At 45.9% G+C, this 23,904-nt stretch overlaps 1 protein-coding gene across 1 annotated transcript in view; it reads left to right on the forward strand.

Moving 5' to 3' along the window:
- Positions 1–23,904, forward strand: part of LOC141212854 (S-adenosyl-L-methionine-dependent tRNA 4-demethylwyosine synthase TYW1-like) — a 273,215-nt gene that overhangs the window by 58,076 nt on the left and 191,235 nt on the right. Inside the window, exon 9 of the mRNA XM_073665131.1 lies at positions 23,458–23,510. Coding sequence (XP_073521232.1) covers positions 23,458–23,510 — 53 coding nt within the window. The remainder of the gene's footprint in view (positions 1–23,457; positions 23,511–23,904) is intronic.

Raw genomic sequence — 23,904 nt, forward strand, 5'->3', positions numbered from 1 at the left:
TGAAAGTGTATTTCTCTGCTAGTAAATGTATGGTAGGATTTCTAACATTTTGGTTTGCTGTGACTTTTGTGTTTTGTGACAGTCTTCTAATCCTTCATTTTTTACTTGATTTGTTTTTTTTTGTTTTTTTAGCTCCATGGCAGTATAGATGGTGTATACGTTTTGTTAAAAAATGATTTACAACCTAAAATAACCTGACTTTTTTTTCTTTTCCTTAAGTAAAGTATGGAACGTTGGCAATGCCTCTTCAATCATGAAGAATAGGACAATGCAGTTTACCATAATTACCGCAAATTTATCAAAACTGCATAAAAGAAAAAACTTTCTTACAGACAGTGACCAATCAGAGCACAGCTTTTATTTTACCATAGCGGTTTAAGGAATGAAAACTGAGCTCTGGATCCTGCCGGCAATAAAGACAGATTTTCTTTTAGCCGGTTTTGGTGAATGAAGGCCTTGTATAGGTTTGGGATCCAATGGCTGAAAGAAGGGGTCAGAAATTATATGTTATCTGATTTAACAGTTAATGTGGCCGTTGGTAGTCAGATAGTAGTCATTACTCAACTGGTGATGCAACAGGGAGCTCATTACGTTCACATCGATCCATGATCCAAGTTTGATACTTCTCCAAGTAACTGTATCAGCCTAGACGTTGTCATGAAGCAAAGGTCTTGACTGAGGCACAAATCTGAGCTTGGCAGTAGCAAATACATTTCACTGTTACACAAAAATTAGCCTATATCTAGGTCAAAATGATTATAACAAGTAGACTTTTGCACGATACACTTCGGATGTCCAATTTTAAATAACTTGCTTTAAAGCCCTCGTTATGACAGATATTCCATACAATATTAACCCCTTCATCCCGAATTCTGTTTTCACCTTCTTGACCAGGCCAATTTTTTTTCAATTCTGACAAGTGTCACTTTATGAGGTAATAACTCCTGGAACGCTTCAACAGATCCCACCGATTGTTAGATTTTTTTCATGAGATATTGTACTTCATGATAGTGGTAAAATTTGTAAGCTAGACTTGAGTTTATATGTGAAAATATTGGCAATTTGGCAAATATTTTGCAATTTTCAAACTGTTGCAATTTTTATGCCCTTAAACCAGAGAGTTATGGCACACAAAGTAGTTAATAAATAACATTTCCCACATGTCTACTTTACATCAGCACAATTTTGGAAACCTAATTTTTTTTGTTAGCAAGTTAGAAGGGTTAAAAGTTGATCAGCAATTTTCTCATTTTTCCAACAAAATTTACAAAACCATTTTTTAGGGACCACATCACCTTTGAAGTGACTTTGAGGGGTCTATATGACAGAAAATACCCAAATGTGGCACCATTCTAAAAACTGCACCCCCTCAAGGTGCTCAAAACCACATTCAAGAAGTTTATAAACCCTTCACAGTAACTGAAGCAATGTGGAAGGAAAAAATTAATATTTAACTTTTTTTCACAAACCTATTACTTCAGACTCTATTTTTATTTTCACTTTAGCTTTTCGCATGGCACTTTATGGTTTGAGGATCTGACCTGAGAGATCTACACCCCCCATGTTCTTTATTATAATCCAGAATTCAATCTTGTTTTGGGACTTGTGTTGTGGTACTTCAGACAGTGACAAGGGAGCTGATGATGAGCAAGATGATGACTTCCCTATTGTTCTTATACTTCCCTCTTGTTTCGCCCTTTCTCAGCAGTTGCCCAGTTAGCAGTTTAGGGAGGCCTCTCTGATTTTTTTTCGCACGGTAATGCGTGCAACTGTACCTCTGACAGAGAGTATTTTGAAGAGTGTAACGCTGGTGTAAAAGTTATCTATGTTGAGGTGATAATCCTTCTCCAGCAGTTGGTGCAGTAGTTCAAGCACAATTTTCACACTCAACCCCAGGACAAATCCTTGGGTGTACCTTGAGGTACTCTTGCACAGCTTGTACAGTGTATTTCCATACCTGGGCCTCTTACTGGGCAAGTATTGTCGAAATTTTAGCCTCCCTTTGAAATGAACCAGAGATTCATCTATAGAGATGTCCCTTTGGGGTTTGTACGCCTCAGCAAATTTTCTGCTGAAGTGTTCAACTACTGGCCATACTTTTTATAGACGATCAAGGTTAGGATTGTCTTGGTGAGGACCTGCGCATTATCACTATAATGCAAAATATTTGGGATCGCTTCAAATTAAGTTCTCCTCATGGCCATATGGAATACCGGCGTGCTGTAGAGAATGTCAGTACTCTAGTATTGCCAAAGCTCTGGTTTTCTGACTATGCTCATATGCAGCACAATGCCCCAAAATGTCATCATTTCTGTTACATTTACAGGGGTCCATCTGGCATATGATGACGTGGGATTTTGGGTGAATAACTGATGGGTATACAAATTTGTCTGGGCCACCATAAGATTTATTATTTCCTTGTGGAAAAAGAATTTGAAAGTCAAAGTCAAGAATTTGAGGCCTGTAACATCAAATTGGATTCCTGCGCTGCCCATGAAATCCGGAATAATAGGCTTATAATTTTATGTACGTATATGTATTTCGCTTTGCGGGAATGTAGCTCCTGCAGTGCAGTACATATACGGAGCATGTCGGGAAAGGTTTAAAAGGGTTTTCCCATGAACAAAGTTAACATTAATCAACATTTTAATCAATAAATCTTTGAATGAAAAGAAGTTCCACAATTGGATGTGTTTTAAGAAAAATGTTCCTGTGCTGAGATAATCTTATAAATGTGTCCCTGCTGTGTAATGTCCGTGTCTGACCGTGCAGGGACATGGTCTGATCATACCACAGCTTCTGGGCAGAGGAGGGCACAACAGAGAGTATACGGACATTACAGCAGGGGATCACAGCTGATTCTTTTAAGTAAAACCTTGCTTAAAAACAGGTAGTGAAATGTTTTATCTCACAAAAAGAATCATCTGTGATCCCCTGCTATAATGTCTGTAGACTCTTTTGCTTCCTCCCCTGCCCAGGAGATGTGGTATGATCAGACCGTGTTCCTGTACAGTCAGACACAGCCATTACACAGTACACAGCAGGGGCACATTTATAAGATTATCTCAGCACAGGGACATTTTATTTAAACACATCCAATTGTGGAACTTATTATTATTAAAAGATCTATTAATTTAAATGTACTTTGTTCATGGGAAAACCCTTGTAATATTTTTCAAATCCAAATTTTGGTCATAAAGTTGGTTTGCTTTAACCCTTTCAACACCTTGTGATTTTGCGTTTTTGTCTTTTGATCCCATTCTTCCCAGAGCCGATATGTTTTGTGCTCTGCCCGCAGTAGGGCAGAGCTAAACGCGCCTGCGCTAGCCAATGCTGCTAATGTGCAGGCGTGAGATCTTTTGGCCATGTGGATGACGCTGGACGCATCATTCACATCAATCAAATGCGGAGGACTGCTTTTGGGGGCAAAGTGGCTGCACAGATGACGAGAAATGATGCCCATCGGACTAAACCAAAGCATTTACATACAGCGCAGGAGAAAATAAAAAGGTATTTTAAATTGCTGTACAGGAGTTAGGGGATGATGGACATGTTTAATGCCGTACAGTGTATGAACTCTGGAATTAGTTCACACACTGAAAAACTGGTGACTGGCTTCCTTAAACAGATAAGTAATGTATATTTTACAATATATATTTTTTTTTTAATGGGGTAATCCCACAAGAGTCTAAATATGTGATTTCTGAGGACCTTACCACCAAGATTCCCACCAATCACATAAACATGGGTTCCAAGCTCTCATCGTTACACTTTACTGCAAAATTGCGATGAGGATGATTTTGTAACGGCACATGTACTCTGACTCTCCAGAAAACAGAATTGAATGCATTGCCAGTGTTCATTTACAACTGCCGCTTCACAAACCTTACTGTGATCATGCCGTGAGGAGGACCTGGGCGTGTTTCTGGGGCCCCATTCTCAAGATATGGCCACGTGCACACGTTCAGTATTTGGTCAGTATTTTACGTCAGTATCTGTAGGCCAAAACCGGGAGTGGAAACATGTCACCACTAGTGATGAGCGAGTATGTTCTGTTAACCCTTTCGGCGAGAATGCTCGGGCCGAGCACCAACTAGTTTACAGCAGCTCGGTGATATGTTTGAATCCCTCCCGTGTGCAGGACTTGCGACTGTTTGACAGTTTTATTACATGTGAGGAATGTGTAAGAAATACATTCCTTGCATGTACTAAAGCTGTCAAACAGTCGCAAGTCATGCACACGGGAGGGATTCAAACATATCACCGAGCTGCTGTAAATACTCGGAGCTTGGCCCGAGCGTACTCGCCAAAAGGGTTAACAGAACATACTCGCTCATCACTAGTCACCACTTTTGTATTTTTCACCCACTTTTGGTTTTGGCTTAGAAATACTGATGTAAAATACTGACCAAATGCTGAACATGTGAACTTGGCCTGTAGGTGATGAATATTTTTGTTTCATGATATACGTCCATTAGTCTGCACTTAAATTAAACACAACCCCAAAACAGAAAAAAATTTCAGTGAAAATTCTACGAGATTGTTTCTTTCAAGAACGTTAGTAAAATCCTGCAGAAGGACAAACTTTTATCTAGTTTTAGGGTGAATTTGACATGTTAGAATCAACTCAGTATTCATATGCCTTATTAACTGATATGCAACCTGTAAGTAAATAAATAAAATTAAATAATTTTTTTTAACCAACTTTGTAAATGTTTTTGCATATAGCTTGTTAAATGGTTCTTAGCTTATTGGTCCACTGTCTATAATAGAACAACATTAATTTCTTTTACGTGAAAAATAAATTGAGAATTTGGAAATGGACAATTATCTGTATTTTGGCAGAATTTGGCAGCACAATTTTTTTTAAGATTTAAATACCTTGTCTATAGCAGAACAGTTTGTGTAGTGGACAGTGGCAGATTATTTTTTTTAATGAACTCTCGTATCCTTTTTATTTAATGTGAACCATGGATTAAAAAATTGCTCAATCACCCACTTTGCTGTATTCCTGTTAATTAAGAAAAGTATAGACTAACTAATGAAGTCTGCAGAACGTCCCTGATGTGCCTTGTGGTGTCCATTATTACACTGTACAGACTCTTCTAATTATCTGCATTTATTATCGACTGAATATAAAATCCATCTCAACAGTTTTGGTTGATGAAGAGAAGAAATGGTTGTGAGTTGTAATATAGACACTGTTATCACTTGAATGTTGGCCGTTTTGCAGCACAATCATGATTAAGGGCCCATTTGGACATGCAGAAATTCTTGCAAATGTGTATATATATATATTTTTTGTTACTATATGCCTTTTGTATGGAATTGTCAATTTACTACTCTTTATTTCATACTGCAAAATAAACAAAAAATAGCTTGAACAAGGGGCGCAAAATGAGCACATACACCATAGATTCTAATAGTGCATTTCATCAAGAAGTGCTGTACAACAAAAAAAAGGTAGCAAAAGATTCAAGCAGACTTTATACAGTAATCCCAAAGTGAAGTATACACAGATCATGCACATGGGAAGAATAACACACTAAGCCAAGAACACAGATCTATACTGTGAAAATAAATCTACCCAAGGCAAGGCATTTACATTCTCTCTGGTGTCAGACTGATTTACCAGACGTGCTTAGTGCGTGCCAGATCTGCTAGCTATAAAAGTGAAAATAGATAACTATGTGAGGCTAGTCCTTAACCAAACATTTCTTTTGCACTTTGTAAATTCTTGGGTACATTGGCGACCAAAAGCGTAATCTAGAGCTCTGGTTCTGGCCTAGAGTCTGCCCAGATCCTTTCTTTTCCCTGATCTCACTCCATATTTTTACTCTTCACTCAAGTCTGCAGTTACGCTATATGACTGCAGACTGCCAAATTTTGACAGTGTGCAATGCGCACACTGTCATGATTACCCTCTATTCCCTGTGTGTGGTCAAGTGTTGACAAGACTGTGTTCTAGCATAGAAGCGACTAAACTGCACGTGACTGCAAGTATGCAAATTGCTTGCATGTGGTCACATGACCACCCACTCACACAGAATATATAGAGGAATTGTGACCTAGTGCGCACCACACACTTTAACGATTCTGCAGTCACATGAAATGATTGCATACTTTTCTTCTCGGCCAGGAAAAGCCCCTTTAATAATTTAAATGCTTTTATGACTCTAAATTATATTTTCTATGATCCCATCAGATCAGTTTCCCACCAAGAGAAATTTGTTTGGGAAAACCAAGGATTTAATGCACTAAAATTTTCATGAAAAAACAATCATATCTTAGCAATTAGCTAATCTAGTTATGTATGCTGATTTCCCAGCCAATGTAATTGCTTAAAGGGGTAGTCCCATCTCCAAGATTCTAGTAGGAGGAGGAGTAGGAGTAGTCTCCAATTAGAAATGTAGTATAGTTTTTCTGATTCGCTATGTCTTTCCTGATGTGTAGGCATTGCAGGACCTTAGGTATCCATGGTTACGACCACTAAGAACTAGCTAAGGTCCTGCAATGCCTGCACATGAGGAAAGAGGCATCACAAATCAGAAAAACTATCTACATTTCTAATTTAGGGCATTTGCTAATATTATTATTGCACCTACTACATACAGTGAAGGAAATAATTATTTGATCCCTTGCTGTTTTTGTAAGTTTTCCCACTGACAAAGACATGAACAGTCTATAATTTTAAAGGTTGGTTAATGTTAACATTGAGAGTTAGAATATCCCCAAAAAATCAAGAAAATCACATTGTATAAATTAGATAAATGTATTTGCATTTTGCAATGAGAAATAAGTATTTGATCCCCTACAAACCATTATGAGTTCTGGCTCCTACACACCAGTTAGACGCTCCTAATCAACTCATTACCTGCATTAAAGACAGCTGTCTTTCATAGTCACCTGTATAAAAGACTCCTGTCCACAGATTCAATTAATCAGTTAGACTCTAACCTCTACAACATGGGCAAGACCAAAGAGCTTCCTAAGGATGTCAGGGACAAGACCATAATCAATAGTAGACAGGCGCAACATACTGACAAGCAGTGGATATTGCGTCAGCACGCCGCAGCACTCGTGGTCTGCCACATACTACATGATTGACATCTCATTAATGGGACACCCATAGATCTCCATCTCAATTACTATACAGCCTGCAAGAGTGTACTGATGAAGGTTTTTACCGAAACGTCTGCTGTTTAACACTGTTTATCTACTGGCTTATTAAAAGTATTTTGAACTTTATTTTGAGTGCCGGGTTTTTTCAATATAGGGACAAGATCATAGACCTGCACAAAGCTGGAATGGGCTACAAAACCATAAGTAAGACGCTGGGTGAGAAGAAGACAAGTGTTGGTGCAATAGTAAGAAAATGGAAGAAATAAAAAATGACTGTCAATTGACATCGATTTGGGGCACCATGCAAAATCTCACCTCGTGGGGTATCTTTGATCATGAGGAAGGTGAGAGATCAGCCTAAAAATACACGGGGGGAACTTGTTAATGATCTCAAGGCAGCTGGGACCACAGTCACCAAGAAAACCATTGGTAACACATTACGCCTTAAAGGTTTAAAATCCTGCAGTGTCTGCAAGGTCCCCCTGCTCAAGAAGGCACATGTGCAGGCCCATCTGAAGTTTGCCAATGAACACCTTGATGATTCTGTGAGTTATTGGGAGAAGGTGCTGCGGTCAGATGAGACAAAAATTGAGCTCTATGGCATTAACTCAAATCGCCGTGTTTGGAGGAAGAGAAATGTCTCCAGACCTTAATCCTATAGGAGCATTATGGAGGGAGTTGAAGCTCCAAGTTGCCAAGCGACAGCCTCAAAATCTTAATGATTTAGAGATGATCTGCAAGGAGGAGTGGACCAAAATTCCTCCTGACATGTGCGCAACCCTCATCATCAATTACAAAAAACATGTGACTGGTGTGCTTGCCAACAAGTATTTAGTGTTGTTTGCCAGAGGGATCAAATACTTATTTCTCACTGCAAAATGCAAATAACGTTATCTAATTCATGCAGTGTGATTTTCTTAATTCTTTTTTTTGGATATTCGATCGCTCAATGTCAAAATTAACCTACCCTTAAAATTATAGGCTGTTCATGTATTTGTCAGTGGGCAAATTTACAAAAACAGCAAGGGATCAAATAATTATTTCCTTCACTGTATTGGGATAGGATTTTGGAGATGGGAATACCCATTAACTAAGATCAGTCCATTAATTGTATTTGCGAGGTGTAGGGAGTAGAGAAACGTCTGTTATTTGGTCTAATTTCAATGTGTATTTGTGTACATATTTTATGTATTTTTATATATACAAACATATAAATGTATATACACACATATATATTCATGCATATATACTAGTGATGAGCGAGCATGCTCGCTACTGCTCGGTGCTCGCCCATGCTCGGCGCTCGCCGAGTATTTCCGGGTTGCTCGGGCGGGAACTCGGGTCCCCTCCCTGCATGTTTGGCGCTCTTTAGAGAGCCAATGAACATGCAGGGATTGCCTGCCATGCACTGTAATGCCGTAGCCATGTTGGTTGTGGGCATTACAGTGATTGGCTGGCCGCACAGTGTCATCAGGTCTATATCAGACCTGGCGCCACCATGCTCTTCACAGTCACTCCGGATCAGACAGTGTAGGGTGAGCTGCTGCTGTGTCAGGGAGAGATTTGATCGTGTATTAGGTAGTGTAGGGAGAAAAACCGTACATTACACATATCCAACTTAACAAACAGTCCTTTTGAGGACTAATCCATCTGCAGAGTTATAAGGCAGGCAGGGTGTATAGGAAGGCAGTGTATATAGCAGACTGCAGTGCATATAGCACAAGAGGCTCCATTCCAATTCTGCCTTCTGCTGTTAAATATTTCTATACAAAGGCCCAGGTCTCAGGGGCCAGGAATACTTTTCTTTGGATCTTCTCATTATTTGCTTAAAAAGCAATCCAGAGAACAGCATTTTTTCTGCGCCATTTGCTTGTTGGCACTGCAGAATACAGCCAGGTCCTTTCCATATTAGAGCGCTAGAAATCCAGCTATTTAAAACTGTGTTTTCTCCGACAAACGGATCACCTATACGTTTTCAGAAAATACTGCCATTTCTGGCCTCCATATAAGTTCACTCCAAACTGTCATTTGTAGTGAGCGTGGAAGATACTGTCCTCCATTTAAAATGGGCAAGGCATGTGGCAAGGGATGGGGAACTGGACGTGATGGTAATGGTGCATGCAGAGGCCGAGGACAAGGCCGTGGGCAAGCCGAAATTGTGCCACAACAAACACTCACATCTTCTCGCCTGACCTTCCTGTCCCAATTTCTAGGGGACCGCAGCACACCACTATTGAACCCAGAGCAGTGTCAAAAGGTTGTTGGTTGGATAGCGGATAATGCTTCCAGTCACTTATCCACCACCACCACCACCACCCTGTCTTCCACACGGTCAAGTCTCAGTAGCCGTAAGTCTGGACCTCATATTCCTCACCCTGATCCTCCTTCCTCCCACCATGCCGAGTACCCAGAGACAACTGATCCCACACTTGGACACACTGAAGAGCTGTTCATTTTCCATTTATAGATTCGGGCCTCTCGCCCGGTCCACTTAAAGCGGGGCAAGAGGAGATCGCGTGTAGCGATGCCCAAATATTTGAGCAGCCATGGTCACACGAAGGCGACGGTGGGAAAGTGTCACAAGAGGTGGACGATGATGAGACACAATTGCCAGAAAGTAAGGAGGAGGACCAGGGTGCGGAAGTGGAAGACGAGGTGGTGGATGATATAGTAACTGACACAACCTGGCAGGAGGACATGCAGAGCGAGGACAGAAGCACACGTGGGGAGGGAGGCAGAGCACCCCAACAGGCAGGAAGAAGCCGTGTGGTGGCCGCAGACAGAAGGCAGGCAACCGTTCCCCGTAATACCAACACGAAGGAAGTTGCCAGTACGACTGTTAGGTCTTCCCGAGTCTGGTTGTTTTTTTTAAAGACTCTGCCGATAACCCCAAAAACGCTATTTGCACCACTTGCCAGGCCAGCATCAGCAGGGGAGGCAAAACGACCAGCCTGACCACCACCAGCATGATCAGGCACATGGCAGCAAAGCACCCGACTTTGTGGGCCGAACCCCAGTGTCCAGATACAGTGTCTGCGGGTGGCACCATTGCTTCTTCCGCTGTTGTGCATGCAAGCCAATCCCCTGCACCTGTCGTTGCACACTCTCAAGTAGCAGCATCAGGAAGCACGTCCATGTCCCAGCGCAGCGTTCAGTTGTCCATACCCCAGTCCTTGGAACGCAAGCGCAAATATGCAGCCAATGGCCCCACAGGCCACACTACTAAATTCTCACATTTCACGACTGCTTGCGCTCGAAATGTTGCCTTTTAGGCTCGTGGAGACTGAAGCATTCTGCAACCTGATGGCGGCAGCCATCCCTCGGTACTCTGTTCCCAGCCACCACTATTTCTCCTGGTGTGCCATCCCCGCATAACACAAGCACATGTCCCAAAACATTAGCCGTGTTCTCAACAACGCAGTTACCGGTAAAGTCCACCTAACCACAGACACGTGGAAAAGTGCTTGTGGGCAGGGACGGTCCATCTCGCTGACGGCACACTGGGTTAACATAGTGGAAGCTGGGACCCAGTCGGACCTTGGGACGGAACACGTCCTCCCGACGCCAAGGATTGCGGGCCCTAGGTCAATCAGGGTTGCCCCAACGGTCTACAGCTCCTGCACCTCATCCTCCTCAGCCTCCTCCTCGTCTTCAGCCTCCATCTCCGAAATGACCATCAGTCACAAGCTATAAGCACTGCAGCACTGCCTCGGCCAAGCGGCAACAGGTTGTGCTGAAGCTAATATGCTTAGGTGAAAAAACGCACAATGCTGAAGAGTTGTGGACAGCTCTGAAAGAGCAGGCAGATCTGTGGCTCACACCGCTGAACCTACAGCCAGGCATGGTCGTGTGTGACAATGGCCGGAACCTGGTGGCGGCTCTGAGGCGAGGCGAGCTCACACACGTACCATGCCTGGCCCATGTGCTTAACCTCGTGGTTCAGCGGTTTCTCAAATCCTACCCGGAGCTGCCGGATCTGCTTGTTAAAGTACGCCGCCTGTGTGCCCATTTTAGAAAGTGACCTACAGCTTCCGCTGCCCTTGCCGTGCTTCAGTAGCGTTTGCAGCTTCCGGCTCACAGACTGGTGTGTGATGTCCCCACGCATTGGAACTCTACTCTGTAGATGTTGGGAAGGATTTGTGAGCAGAAGAGGGCAGTTGTTGAGTACCAGCATCAACAAGGCCGTCGGTATTCAGTTCCGACTCCACACATAAGACCTCAGCAGTGGACATGGATGTCAGACATATGTACCATCCTCCAAAACTTTGAGGACTCCACCAAGATGGTGAGCGGCGATGATGCCATAATTAGCGTCACCATTCCGCTTCTCTGTCTTCTGAAACGCTCTCTGCTCACAATCAAAGAGGGATGCATTGCAGGCGGAGCACGTTGAGATGGAGCAAGGAACCCTACAGGTTGATTGCACACAGCCAAGCCTCATCTCATCCCAACGTGGATTGGGTGACAATGAGGAGGAGGAGGAGTAAGGACAGGAGCTAGTTTCATGCACTATAGACGGTACTACCTGCACAGCTGTCATACCGTCTGTTCAGCGTGGATGGCCAGAGGATAGAGAGGAGGAGGAGGAAGAGAGCATGGTCAGTCATCCTCTTGGTGAAGACTTGGAAATCTTGCCTGTTAGTAGTCTGGCACGCATGGCTGAGTTTGTAACGCTGCCTTTCCCATGACCTTCGCGTTCTCACAATTTTGGGTGACAGTCATTACTGGTTGGTGACACTTCTAGACCAACGCTACAAGGAGAACTTTATATCTCTTATTGCTGAGGCGGACAGGTCTACAAAAATGGGGCAGTACCTGAAGGCCCTTGTTGCGGAACTATTAAAAGAATTCCCATCTGTAAACGCTGGCGGCAGAGGACACACTTCGTTGGACAACCAAGGAGTAAAGGCGAGAGAGGCACAACTTCAATCTAGCAGAGGCAGGGGAACACTGTCAAAGTTCTGGGAGAGTTTTCTCAGACCCTCCCATCGCACAGGCCCTGAGTCGCGGGGTACTGTCACAAGGAGTGCAAAGTTTGGGAAGATGCTGAGGGAGTACCTTGCCGACCGTACAAACGTCCTCTCTGATTCCTCTGTACCTTATAATCATTGGGATCCAAGCTGGATACATGGAATGTACTGGCTCTCTATGCCTTGGAGGTCCTGGCCTGCCCGGCCGCCAGCATTTTATCAGAGCGGGTTTTTAGTGCCGCTGGTGGAATTATTTCCTGATAAGCGCATCCGCCTGTCAATTGAAAATACTGACAGGCTGACTCTTATAAAAATGAACAAGGGCTGGATTGGGCCAGACTTCTCAACACCACCGAATGATAGCAGCGTAACATAAACTCAAATCCAGTGTCTTTTCTTGGGAGGTGTATTCCCATGCACCTTTTCACACCCAAACATGGGTATACGCTTCCTGATTTTTGTCTGTTTGCTCTTGTCCTCCTTCTCCTTCTCCTCAACCTCCATCACCATATCACCAGGGTGACCGTTGTCCCTGATGCAACTGTTGCACCCCAGGAGTCCGGTTGCCACAGTGGCGTTGCCTCCCTCACAAGGGGGTGATGCCATGCCTGGAAGCAAGGAGGGGTCCCCTAATCAAGTTTTGCTAGCATGCAACACTTCTTGGCTCCAAACCAGCAAGGGGAGCTCGTCCCCTTAGCAACTGGGATCTGGAGGCGGGGTTAGTTAGTGTGAGGAGAGCAGACAGGAGTTGAAGTCAGGACGTCGACCGACGAGGAAAGACCTTTGGAGTGGAGCTGTCAGCCAGCTCACCCCAGAGAGAAGCGCAGAAGAACCGGACCCCGGAGTCCAAGGATGTGGGGCACTGAAGGCCCAGCAACAGAAACCGGAGGGCTGGAGACTGCAGGTCTCCTGGTCCCATCAGACGCCTGAAGGCTCAGCAGCACAATAGGGCCCAGCACCGCCACGTGGGAGCCACACTCCAGGAAGGCCCGAGCTGCCTGCTATACGAGTGAGCACAAAGACGTTTTACTCAGGGACGAGGGCCACAGCACAGCTACAAGCAGCAGGGTCAAAGAGATTAGCGCAAAGGGAAGGCCTACAACTTCACCTGGCGAGGTTGACTCCCAACTTGTTTCCAGGCCGCCCGGGCCTCTACTACCAGCTAGTACCCATGCCCCGGTTTGCCTAACCACCGCAAGTAAAGATGAGAGGAAACTGCCATTAAGTTGTGGACTGATTAACTGCACCATCCTCTGCACTAGACCGCACAGCAACATCTATAAAATCACTACTTCCTGCCCTGGAGCCAACCCTGCTGCGTCATCATCAGCTCCAGAGGATCTGCTCCGCAGCGGCGGCCCCATATAGCCGCATACCACAGGTGGCGTCACGAACAATATATAAAAACTATAATCCCCTTTCCCTAATTCCCCTTTTATTGACCCCCCTGGGTCATGAACCGGGTCACCGCCACTGTGACATCTCCCCTAGCAACGACCGGCCCGGCTACAGAGTACCCCACGGCCCACAACACCCACATAATTTTTTTAAAGGGTGTTTATGATGCCCGTGAAAATTTTTTTTATACAGTATGTTCATGTATACCCTACGGCCCAGGGAGCGCGTCAACTTGGCGTCACGAACCGGATTCACGAAGCCCGGTATAACCGGGTCCTGTGTGCCATAGACTGTACTGAACTGTGTTATCACGTAATTTGCTGTCAGCCGAGGGGAAGCAGGAGGATCCGATCCAGAACCGCCGGGTAAGAGATCCTTCCACCTGCAGAGCAGCATACTGGTACTTCAGTAGACTCCCAGGACCTTGCTGAGTTTCACTAGGGGGGAGGAGAATGCCTAACCGAGTAGAGGATTCAGCCGCGGCCACCGCCACTGTGGCGTGTGTGTGGTGTTCCCAGTACTCAGGGGAGTCACACATCCTGAACGACTTTAAGGAGAGACTGCTCAGTTTGTTTAAAGTGTTTAAAGTGTACCACCTGTCTGAGGAGCAAAAAGTCAGCATCCTCATAGGCAAGCTAATCGGTGCAGCCCAGAGAGAGGTGAAGTCCTTTGACACCCCCACCGCAGCAGAAAATAAGATGAAGTTCTACAGGTACAAACAAAGGGTGCAGGACAGTGTACGGGACTATGCTCTAAACCTGCAGGAGGCACTGCGAGCTATCAAACAGGTGGACCCCGACAGTGTGCGAGACTAGGGCAGATTGCTAACTGAGCAGTTTATTGAGCGGCTCCTGTCTAATGCTCACCGGACACAGCTGCGCATTATGGCTCTGCAAAACTCTGATCTGGACTTTGCGCAATTTAAAGACCGAGCCATCCTGGTGCTACGAGAACCAACCCCAGGTGGCACTGCATCGCTCCGGTGCCCAGCTATGCCATACCACCAGGAGGTGGCGTCCTTTTCCCCAGCACTCGTGGAGGCTGACGCGCAGACCGTAGATAATGATCCGTCTGTAGACCTACGCCTTTAGGTCCAGGAGCTGCAGACTCCCTTTCCTCCATCCAAATCGGCGGAGGATAATGGCTCTAAGGGGCAGATGGAGGATTGGTGTCAGAAACTACAAGTAGGCAGTGACTCCACCCCTTTGCACCAAAAGCATGGAGTATACAGGTGGTCCACGAATATGAGCGAGTCTTCAGCAAACACCCACTAGACTTTGGGCAGGTAAAAGGGGTCCAACATCATATCCCCACAGGAGATCATCCGCCCATTATAGAGAGGTACTGGCCTGTACCCCCAGTTCACTATCAATGTGCCAAAGGAATGTTACGGGAGATGAAGGAGGCTGGGGTTATCAGAGATAGTTGTAGCCCCTGGGCAGCTCCATTAGTTCTTGTTAGAAAGAAAGATGGTACAATGAGGATGTGTGTTGATTACAGGCAGATTAACCGCATTACACATAAGGACGCCTACCCATTACCCAGAATTGAGGAATCATTAGCAGCATTGAGATCAGCTAAATATTTCTCCACTTTGGATCTCACTAGTGGGTACTGGCAGGTTCCTGTGGCAGAGGCGGACAGAGAAAAGACCGCGTTTACAACGCCAATGGGCCTCCGCGAGTTCAACTGCATGCCATTCGGGCTCTGCAACGCCCCAGGAACCTTCCAGTGGTTAATGGAGTGTTGCCTAGGACGCAAAAACTTCAAAGCCGTCCTGCTGTACCTAGACGACGTAATCGTCTACTCAAAGACATATGAAGACCACCTGGAGCACCTGGCCGAGGTGTTCGAAGCCCTATCTGGTTATGGCCTGAAAGTAAAGCTGTCCAAGTGCCACCTGTTGAAGCCAAAGGTGCGGTACCTAGGTCATGTGGTAAGCGCCGAAGGTGTAGCACCAGACCCTGAAAAAGTCACCGTGATCAAGGACTGGCCAAGACCCTCCACTATCAAGGAAGTGCGGCAGTTCCTCGGGCTGGTAGGCTACTACAGGAGATTTATCCAGGGTTTCACCAAGATAGCGGCACCCATGCAGGACCTATTTGTTGGCCAGTCCTAGAAGGCCAAGAACCCGAAACCTCCGTTCAAATGGGGTAAACCAGAAGACGAATCTTTCACTCGACTGAAAGTGGCTCTTACTGGAGACGAAGTCCTGGCCTACCCCGACTCTGGCCAACCCTTTATACTTCATACGGATGCCAGCAACGTGGGATAGGGAGTGGTGCTGTCCCAGGTACAGCAGGGCAGAGAGAGAGTGATTGCCTACGCCAGCAGGAAGCTCCGGCCCACGGAAAGGAACCCCGACAACTATAGTTCCTTCAAGTTGCAGTTTTTAGCCATAGTCTGGGCTGTAACAGAGCGCTTCAAACACTACCTCGCCTCCTCCAGATTTACAGTCTTCATGGGCAACAACACGCTGACGCACCTGGAGACTGCGAAGCTTGGTGCCCTAGAGCAACGATGGATGGCCCGACTGTCTAACTACGAGTTTACCATCAAGTATCGGGCAGGGCATAAAAACACAAATGCTGATGCGCTGTCCAGGATGCCCAACTTGCCAGATGGGGGAGAAGAGCTGGAGGAGATAGATACCCGCTTTCCATCGACACGGGGTTACCCAGTGCTCCCACTGTGTGAGGGACAAGCGCTCCGCCAACAGAGAGGCCACATTCAACCCATTGCCCACCATGACTGGGCAGAGACGCAGGATAGCGACCCGGCTGTCCGCCTGGTAAAGGAGTTGCTGACACAAGCTGACTCGCACCCTGATCCAGATGCTCTACAGGAGACCCAACAGTTGTGGAAGGAGAAGGGCAAACTGTTGATCTACGAGGGAAAGCTGTGTCGAAGAAGTATCAACTCCTGGACACACGAACTGGTCTGGCAGGTGGTAGTCCCGAGGCGGGATGCGCCAATTGTCTTAGAAGCGTACCACGATGGAGCAGGACCCTTCGGGTGGAAGAAGTTGGAAGTCCTGCTACGTGAGCGATTCTACTGGGTTGGCCTGAGGAAAGCAATCGAGAGATGGTGTCTAGATTGTGGTCCATGCAACCTGAGACGGAAAGACCGTGATAACCAGAGGGCTCCCCTGCAGCCCATAATCACCAAACCACCACTTGAACTGGTAGCCTTGGACCATGTGAAGCTAGCCCCAAGTCGGTCAGGCTATGTCTACGCTCTCACCATAGTAGACCACTACTCCAGGTTCTTTGTAGTAGTGCCAGTGAAAGATCAGATGGCTCAGACGGCAGCCAAAGCGTTTCAACGTCACTTTTGTCGTCTGCACGGTTACCCCGAACGAGTGCTGACCGACCAAGCTCCAGCCTTTGAAGCAGAAGTGTTCCAGGAATTCTGTAACTTGTACAGCTGCAAGAAAATAAGGACGACGCCGTATCATCCCCAGACCAACGGGTTATGCGAGAAAATGAACCAAGTGGTGATAGACCTGTTGAAGAAGTTGCCCCTTGAAGAACGTAGCCAGTGGCCAGAGGAGTTGCCAGATTTGGTGGACCTCTATAACCACATCCCGGAGAACTCCACCAACTGTACACCCACTTACGTGATGAGAGCAAGACCTGGTAAGCTACCCATTGACTTAGACATGGGAGTTTTTACACCAGAGACGACCTCACCAGATGCAGATTGGGATATAGAGCGGCAGCAACAATACCACAAGGTGCAAGAATGTGTGGACAGAAGTTTGTCCCAGGCGAGACAGAAGCAGGAGAAAACTTACAATCAGCACGCACCTGCAGTTCCCTTGTCACCTGGAGAACAAGTACTCAAAAGGAAGAGACGAGTCCACAAATGAGATGACCTGTGGGAGGTTGAGCCATACACAGTCTTACCTTCAAATTTCGATAACACCAAGGTGTGCCTCATCAGTAAAGATGGAGGAGAAACTTCAGTGGCAGTCTCAAGAGACCACCTAAAGAAATGCCCTGAACAGTTGAAACATAAAGAAGACGACCAAGACAGCCCTCAGCCCACAGAAAAAGTGGAGGAAACGGTCCAGACAGTACTTGGAGCATTTCCTTGTTCTTGGACGCAGGTGAACAGAGCAATTGTGGTACCGGTCCTGACCTTTCTCCAAGCGGCCTCACCAGAAGCTACAGAGGCTCCAGAACAGCAGAGAGACCAATCGGCCTCAGAGACAGATGCTTCATCAGCAGCAGATCAGGAGAATCTACCCTTTGCTAGTAGTGAACCTGTCGTACCCAGGGTGAGTGAAAGAATTTGTAGGAGATTACCCAACTTACCGGTGTTACCTCAGACTACCCGTAGTGTAGTTCACACTGAATCCACCACACCAGGGGTAGACACTAGGGACCAGGGTAGGTCAGTGACAACAAATGTACTACGTAGTTCGACCCGGAGTACTAAAGGTCGGCTCCCTGCCCGCTGGAGCAACTAAAGTGTAAGAGAACTAAAGAGTATGTTATATATAGTTGTAACCGTTAAATAATCTTGGATATATTTAGTTGTTAAATTTATGGACAATTGGACCACAGGACTAGGTGTGGTCTGGACAATATTGAAAATAGTTAGTAAGTGGCCTTGAAAATAAACCGCAGGCGTGGCCGAAGACCAGGCCCAACGACAGTGCCCTGAAGCCACTCCCAGGGAAGATACACAAAGTGGGTTGATGCGGTTCCCACCAGCCAAATTTCAGTTACCAGGAATGTGGCGTAAAGACTAAGCGCCGCAGTGACTGCTGTACCTTTTTGCTTGGGTTTTTGTAGTTTTTGCTTTTTGAGATTTTTTAAACTGTTTGTAATGTGAATTGTTGTTGTTGATTGTTAATTTTAAAAAGGTATCCTCAGTCCGGGAGTACTGAAGTTAACTAGGGGGGAATGTGGCACCCCAGGAGTCCGGTTGCCACAGTGGCATTGCTTCCCTCACAAGGGGGTGATGCCATGCCTGGAAGAAAGGAGGGGTCCCCTAATCAGGTTTTGCTAGCATGCAACACTTCCTGGCTCCAGACCAGCAAGGGGAACTCCTCCCCTTAGCAACTGGGATCTGGAGGCGGGGTTAGTTAGTGTGAGGAGAGCAGACAGGAGTTGAAGTCAGGACGTCGACGAGGAAAGACCTGGGGAGTGGAGCTGTCAGCCAACTCACCCCAGAGAGAAGCGCAGAAGAACCGGAGTCCGAGGTTGTGGGGCACTGAAGGCCCAGCAGCAGAAACCGGAGGGCTAGAGACTGCAGGTCTCCTGGCCCCATCAGACGCCTGGAGGCTCAGCAGTACGATAGGGCCCAGCACCGCCACGTGGGAGCAACACTCCAGGAAGGCCTGAGCTGCCTGCTATACGGGTGAGCACAAAGACATTTTACTCAGGGACGAGGGCCACAGCACAGCTACAAGCAGCAGGGCCAAAGAGATTAGCGCAAAAGGAAGGCCTACAACTTCACCTGGCGAGGTGGATTCCCAGCTTGCTTCCAGGCCGCCCGGGCCTCTACTACCAGCTAGTACCCATGCCCCGGTTTGCCTAACCACCGCAAGTAAAGATAAGAGGAAACCGCCATTAAGTTGTGGACTGATTAACTGCGCCATCCTCTGCACTACACCGCACAGCAACATCTATAAAATCACTACTTCCTGCCCTGGAGCTAAGCTCTGCCTGTGGAGAGCTGAACCAACTCTGCTGCGTCATCATCAGCTCCAGAGGATCTGCACCGCAGCGGCGGCCCCATATAGCCGCATACCACAGGTGGCGTCACGAACATTATTTAAAAGCTATAATCCCCTTTTATTGACCCCCCCCCTGGATCACGGATCGGGTCGCCGCCACTGTGACATCTCCCCTAGCAACGACCGGCCCGGCTACCGAGTACCCCACGGCCCAGGGGGGCACGTCACAACACCCACATAATTTTTTTTAAAGGGTGTTTATGATGCCCGTGAAAATTTTTTTTTATACAGTATGTTCATGTATACCCCCCAGGGGTAAATGTTTGTCATCCCATACACTTAGTGCATGGGCATTACAAGTATAGGAGGCCTGCTCCTTTCTAATGGGAACATTTTTTTTATGAGGCCCTCCTCCATGTCTCTTCCAAGGGGCATTGAAGTGCCTCCAAATTTTTGACAGCCCTTGCATTCACTGCATAGGCCAACACTATGGGAGACTCTCTCCTTTCTAATGGGAATTTGTCATTACTGTGGCCCTGCTCTGTGTGTCTTTAAATTCTTAGTGGGGTTTTTCCTAAAATTAGTCAGCCGTTGGACTCGCTGCATACCCTGTAACTGTATAGCAGACCCTCTCCTTTCTAATGGGAGCATGTCGTACCTTGTTACTGTGGCCCTGCTCTGTGTCTTTAAATTCTTTGTGGGGTTTTTCCCAAATTTTAGCAGCCCTTGCAGCCACAGCATGGGCATTACCACTATAGGAGACCCGCTCCTTTATAATGGGAACATTTTTTTTACTGAGACCCTCCTCTATGTCTCTTCAAAGGGGTATTGGGTTGCGTCCAAATTTTTGGCAGCCCTTGCAGTCCCTGGATACGCAATAACAGTATAGGAGACCCACTTGTTAATAATGGGAACAACAAAGCATAGCCGGCCGATGGCTCTCTTACAATAGCTACGGCCGACTGCTGGCTTTTTAAGAATAGTATGGGCTGTCTGATGTCCCTGTAAAAACAGGTTTATGACTTTCCGAGTTCTTCCATCATAAATAAAAAAGGATGTGTCTGATGATGTGTCACACACCACATTGCCAGATAAGGTTTTAAAATGTTAAAATGACATTTCCCGGTGAATGCATTTGTCGTAAAAAAAACAACAAAACAATAGGATCTTTCTTTAGTATAAAAAACAGCGTCACCAATTTAACCTCAATGTAATCACATTGTTCAGCTCATGCACCTCCTCCTCCATCTCTGAAATGATCACATCAGTCACAAGCTGACAGCACTGCAGCACTGCCTTGGCCAAGCGGCAACAGGCTGTGCTGAAGATAACAACATGCTTAATGCTTAATTGACAAACCGCCCAGCGCTGCAGAGTTGTTGAAAGCTGTAACACAGCAGCCTGATCTGTGGCTCTCACCGCTGAACATACAGCCAGACATGGTCGTATGTGTGACAATGGGCGGAACCTGGTGACTGAGAAATGACAGCCGGGGTAGATGCGGTTTCCCTCTATGCCAGCCCTTTCACCAAGCTAAAGAATATGGCTGTGGTGAAATACAACTCCCGCTGAGAAGCTGTTTCAGATTAAAAAACATTGTGCCCACCAGAGGATTTGATTCTGAGGGCTAACCTTTCTCACCCGCTCAAGAGCCCCATAGCAGCTGCAAAGTTAGCGCTATCATGAACTCTCCTGAGGTAGAAGCCAAGGCACACCAGTGGATTCTCTGGTGGGACCGTCCAACCCTGCTGAGAAGCAGTCCTGGCTAAGAAAAGTGTGTGGTAAGGTTCCCGGACACTCTATGGCTGCTTTTTTACTGAGGAGGAAACGCATGCAAACACGGGGAGAACATACAAAGTCCTTGCAGATGTTGTCCTTGCTGGGATTTGAACCCAGGATCCCAGCGCTGCAAGGCTTCAGTGCTAACCACTGATCCAATGTGCTGCCGTTCACCCTCTAATATCTAACAGGCTGGAGAAACTTGCACCTACTGCCACTCTATCTTCAGCTCCTTTGTGAGAAAATGTATTTGGGCAGCCACTCAGTCTACCAAATAAAATTCCTGAGAAGGAAATTGGGGATGGCTTCACTGCTGGTACTGGGGGCAGTGCTAATACCATGGTGTCATGCCATAGTTTGCTGAAAATATTCCAGGCAGGTAGGAGGCAAGCAAATTCCCACAGAGAAGTACCAGCAGTAATGTTCAGGCCACATTTCAAGTGCAATCAGCTTTAGAGGACTTCCTGAGAGAAATGACATGCAAGGTACCGACGGTTTCCCTCTATGCCAGTCCTTTCACCGAGCTAAATACAACTCTTATCAAAAAAAGTTGTGGACTGGCTCCGTACAGTCCCTGGCCACATTCACCTGTCCACGTGTTTGTGGTTAGGCGGTCCTTCCCAGTAAGTGCACTGGGGAGGGCACGGGTAATGTTGTGGGACCCGTGCTTGTGGAAGGCGGAGGCGACACCTGGAAATATAGTGGCGGATGGGGACCGAGTATGGAGACTCGGCCGTCGGCATGAGGTTGTGAAAAGCTTCCGCCTCCACGAGCCTAAAAGGCCACATTTCAAGTGCAAGCAGCTGTCAAAAATTTGGCAGTATAGTATTGCAGCCGGTGGGTGGTTGGCTGCCTGCATACTTGCGCTTTCATTCCATGGAATGGGGTAGGGACAACTGAACGCTGCAGTGGGACAAGGACGTGGACGGTGATTGTTGCAAGTCTGCAATGACAGGTGCATGGCGGAAGGCATCTTCGCATGTGCCAAGGATCACTTATGATGGGCACACTTTTAGGCAGTGACCTGGGAGTCAGAGGTCTTCCCCATGCTGTTCCCATGTCTTTTCAGCACTGTATGCATGTGTCTCATGATGTGTCACACACCACATGGCCAGATAAGGTTGTAAAATGTTAAAATGACATTTCCTGGTGAATGCATTTGTCTTGGTTGAAAGCAATTCAAAAGTGCAAAAACGCATCAAAAACTCTACGTGTGAACATAGCCCAAGTTGTGGAGGAGTATTTTTGTTTTTGGTTATTTATTTTGCCTTATATACAAGTCATTACCCTGGAAAGGATGTTCCTTAAAATATTTCCCAGGAAAATCCATTTTGGTTTCGTTTTGGTATATTTTATTGTGAGTCCGTAAAAGTGGTGTAATACTCTGACCACTTTGCTGACAGCAGTGATCTGGGAGTCAGAGATGCTTCCAGGGGTCTTCCCCATGCTGTTCCCATGTCATTTGAGCACTGATCCCATCGATATGGGCAATTTTTAGGCCCTCTACAGACCGCCGGGGGGAACCGCCTGAAAAATGCTCGAGTTTCCCATAGACTTACATTGGGTTCGTTGCTCGGGTCGAGCACCCGAGTATTCCAATTTGCTCGACCCGAGCAACGAGTACCCGAGCATTTTAGTGCTCGCTCATCACTAATATATACATATGTATGTATACATAAAATTGGGTGATAACTGCTCTGTCCACCTTCTTTTTCATTAGCAAGAACAGCAGTTGCTTAGCCCTGTACGCAATAGAGTTCAGACCGGATATAACCTGTCTCGTAAGAATCATAAATGCTATGTTGACCTTGGATCCTTTAGAACAGATTGCATGTATTAAGGAAGGACCCATTAACTAATATTTGGCTAAATAATTATATTCCTCTTATTAAATCTTTTTTAAACCATTTTTTTAATGGAAGTAACCTTTAAGGGGATCTGTAAATGTCAGTGCCATATAAATAACACTAGGTATTTCTTGCTATAAAGACTGCTGTAGCTGAAGTTTTACATCCAGATGTTAGCTTTTTATGCACGGCCTGTTAATTAGATCTACTCTGTACTTAAATTGGCGAGACACGCTGTTCATGAATTATAATAAGTAATGAAGCTGCGGGAAATTGCCACCAGCTCTTTTCCTCCGAGTCGCTTTACTTTTCGTGGAATTATCGTTTGTTAATCATATGATTAATAAGTTGTACAACTTGTGTAATGATATGCTGATTTTGATAACTCATTTTTGTCCATGACTAATAACTTTTCATTTTGACACTTCCATAAACGTTCTTCATCATGGCCGTTTTTAACCATCCCCTGCCTTGTTTATGTACAGTAGCTCCCACTGCCACATTACATTAATAAGAGCGAATTGTATCGCTTATAAATCCTAGAGCTCATCAAATGTAATCCGAAGAGGAGAGATGAAAGTGCCAGGGTAATTGATTGACTTTGCCAGCCAGTAGTATCCAGTAGTTTACAATTCTCTCTTTTGCTTTCCAGGTTACAGGCTGATTGGAAGCCATTCAGGTGTTAAGCTCTGCCGGTGGACAAAGGTATTTTGTTGTAATAAAAAAGTTATACTGTAACATAAATTTTTTTAGTAACATGTACTAGAGATGAGCAAAAAGGTTTGCAAGATATTGATCCTAGTCCAGTGGACATGTCAGTTGCCCATACCTACTAGACCAGAGACTTGTGACCCTCCTCTTACCTGCCGGCATACCTGGTGCCTGTTCTGATCAGTAGGCTGGCGACATCCCTCTGGGCATACTAATCAGAAGACACCATGGTGATGCTGCCGGTATCCAGAGGTTTTCCAGGGTTGTGTACCCGAAGGCTCAGTCTACAGATATGGCTGCTGGAACCTTTTTGCTCAATGCTAACATTTCTACTCTTCTAAAACCATTGCTTGGGGTTCACACCAAGTGAATGAGTGTGAATATTGAC

Source organism: Phyllobates terribilis, unplaced genomic scaffold (assembly GCF_046119375.1).
Source record: "Phyllobates terribilis strain yellow unplaced genomic scaffold, ASM4611937v1 Scaffold_2__4_contigs__length_985480577, whole genome shotgun sequence".
NCBI lineage: Eukaryota > Metazoa > Chordata > Amphibia > Anura > Dendrobatidae > Phyllobates > Phyllobates terribilis.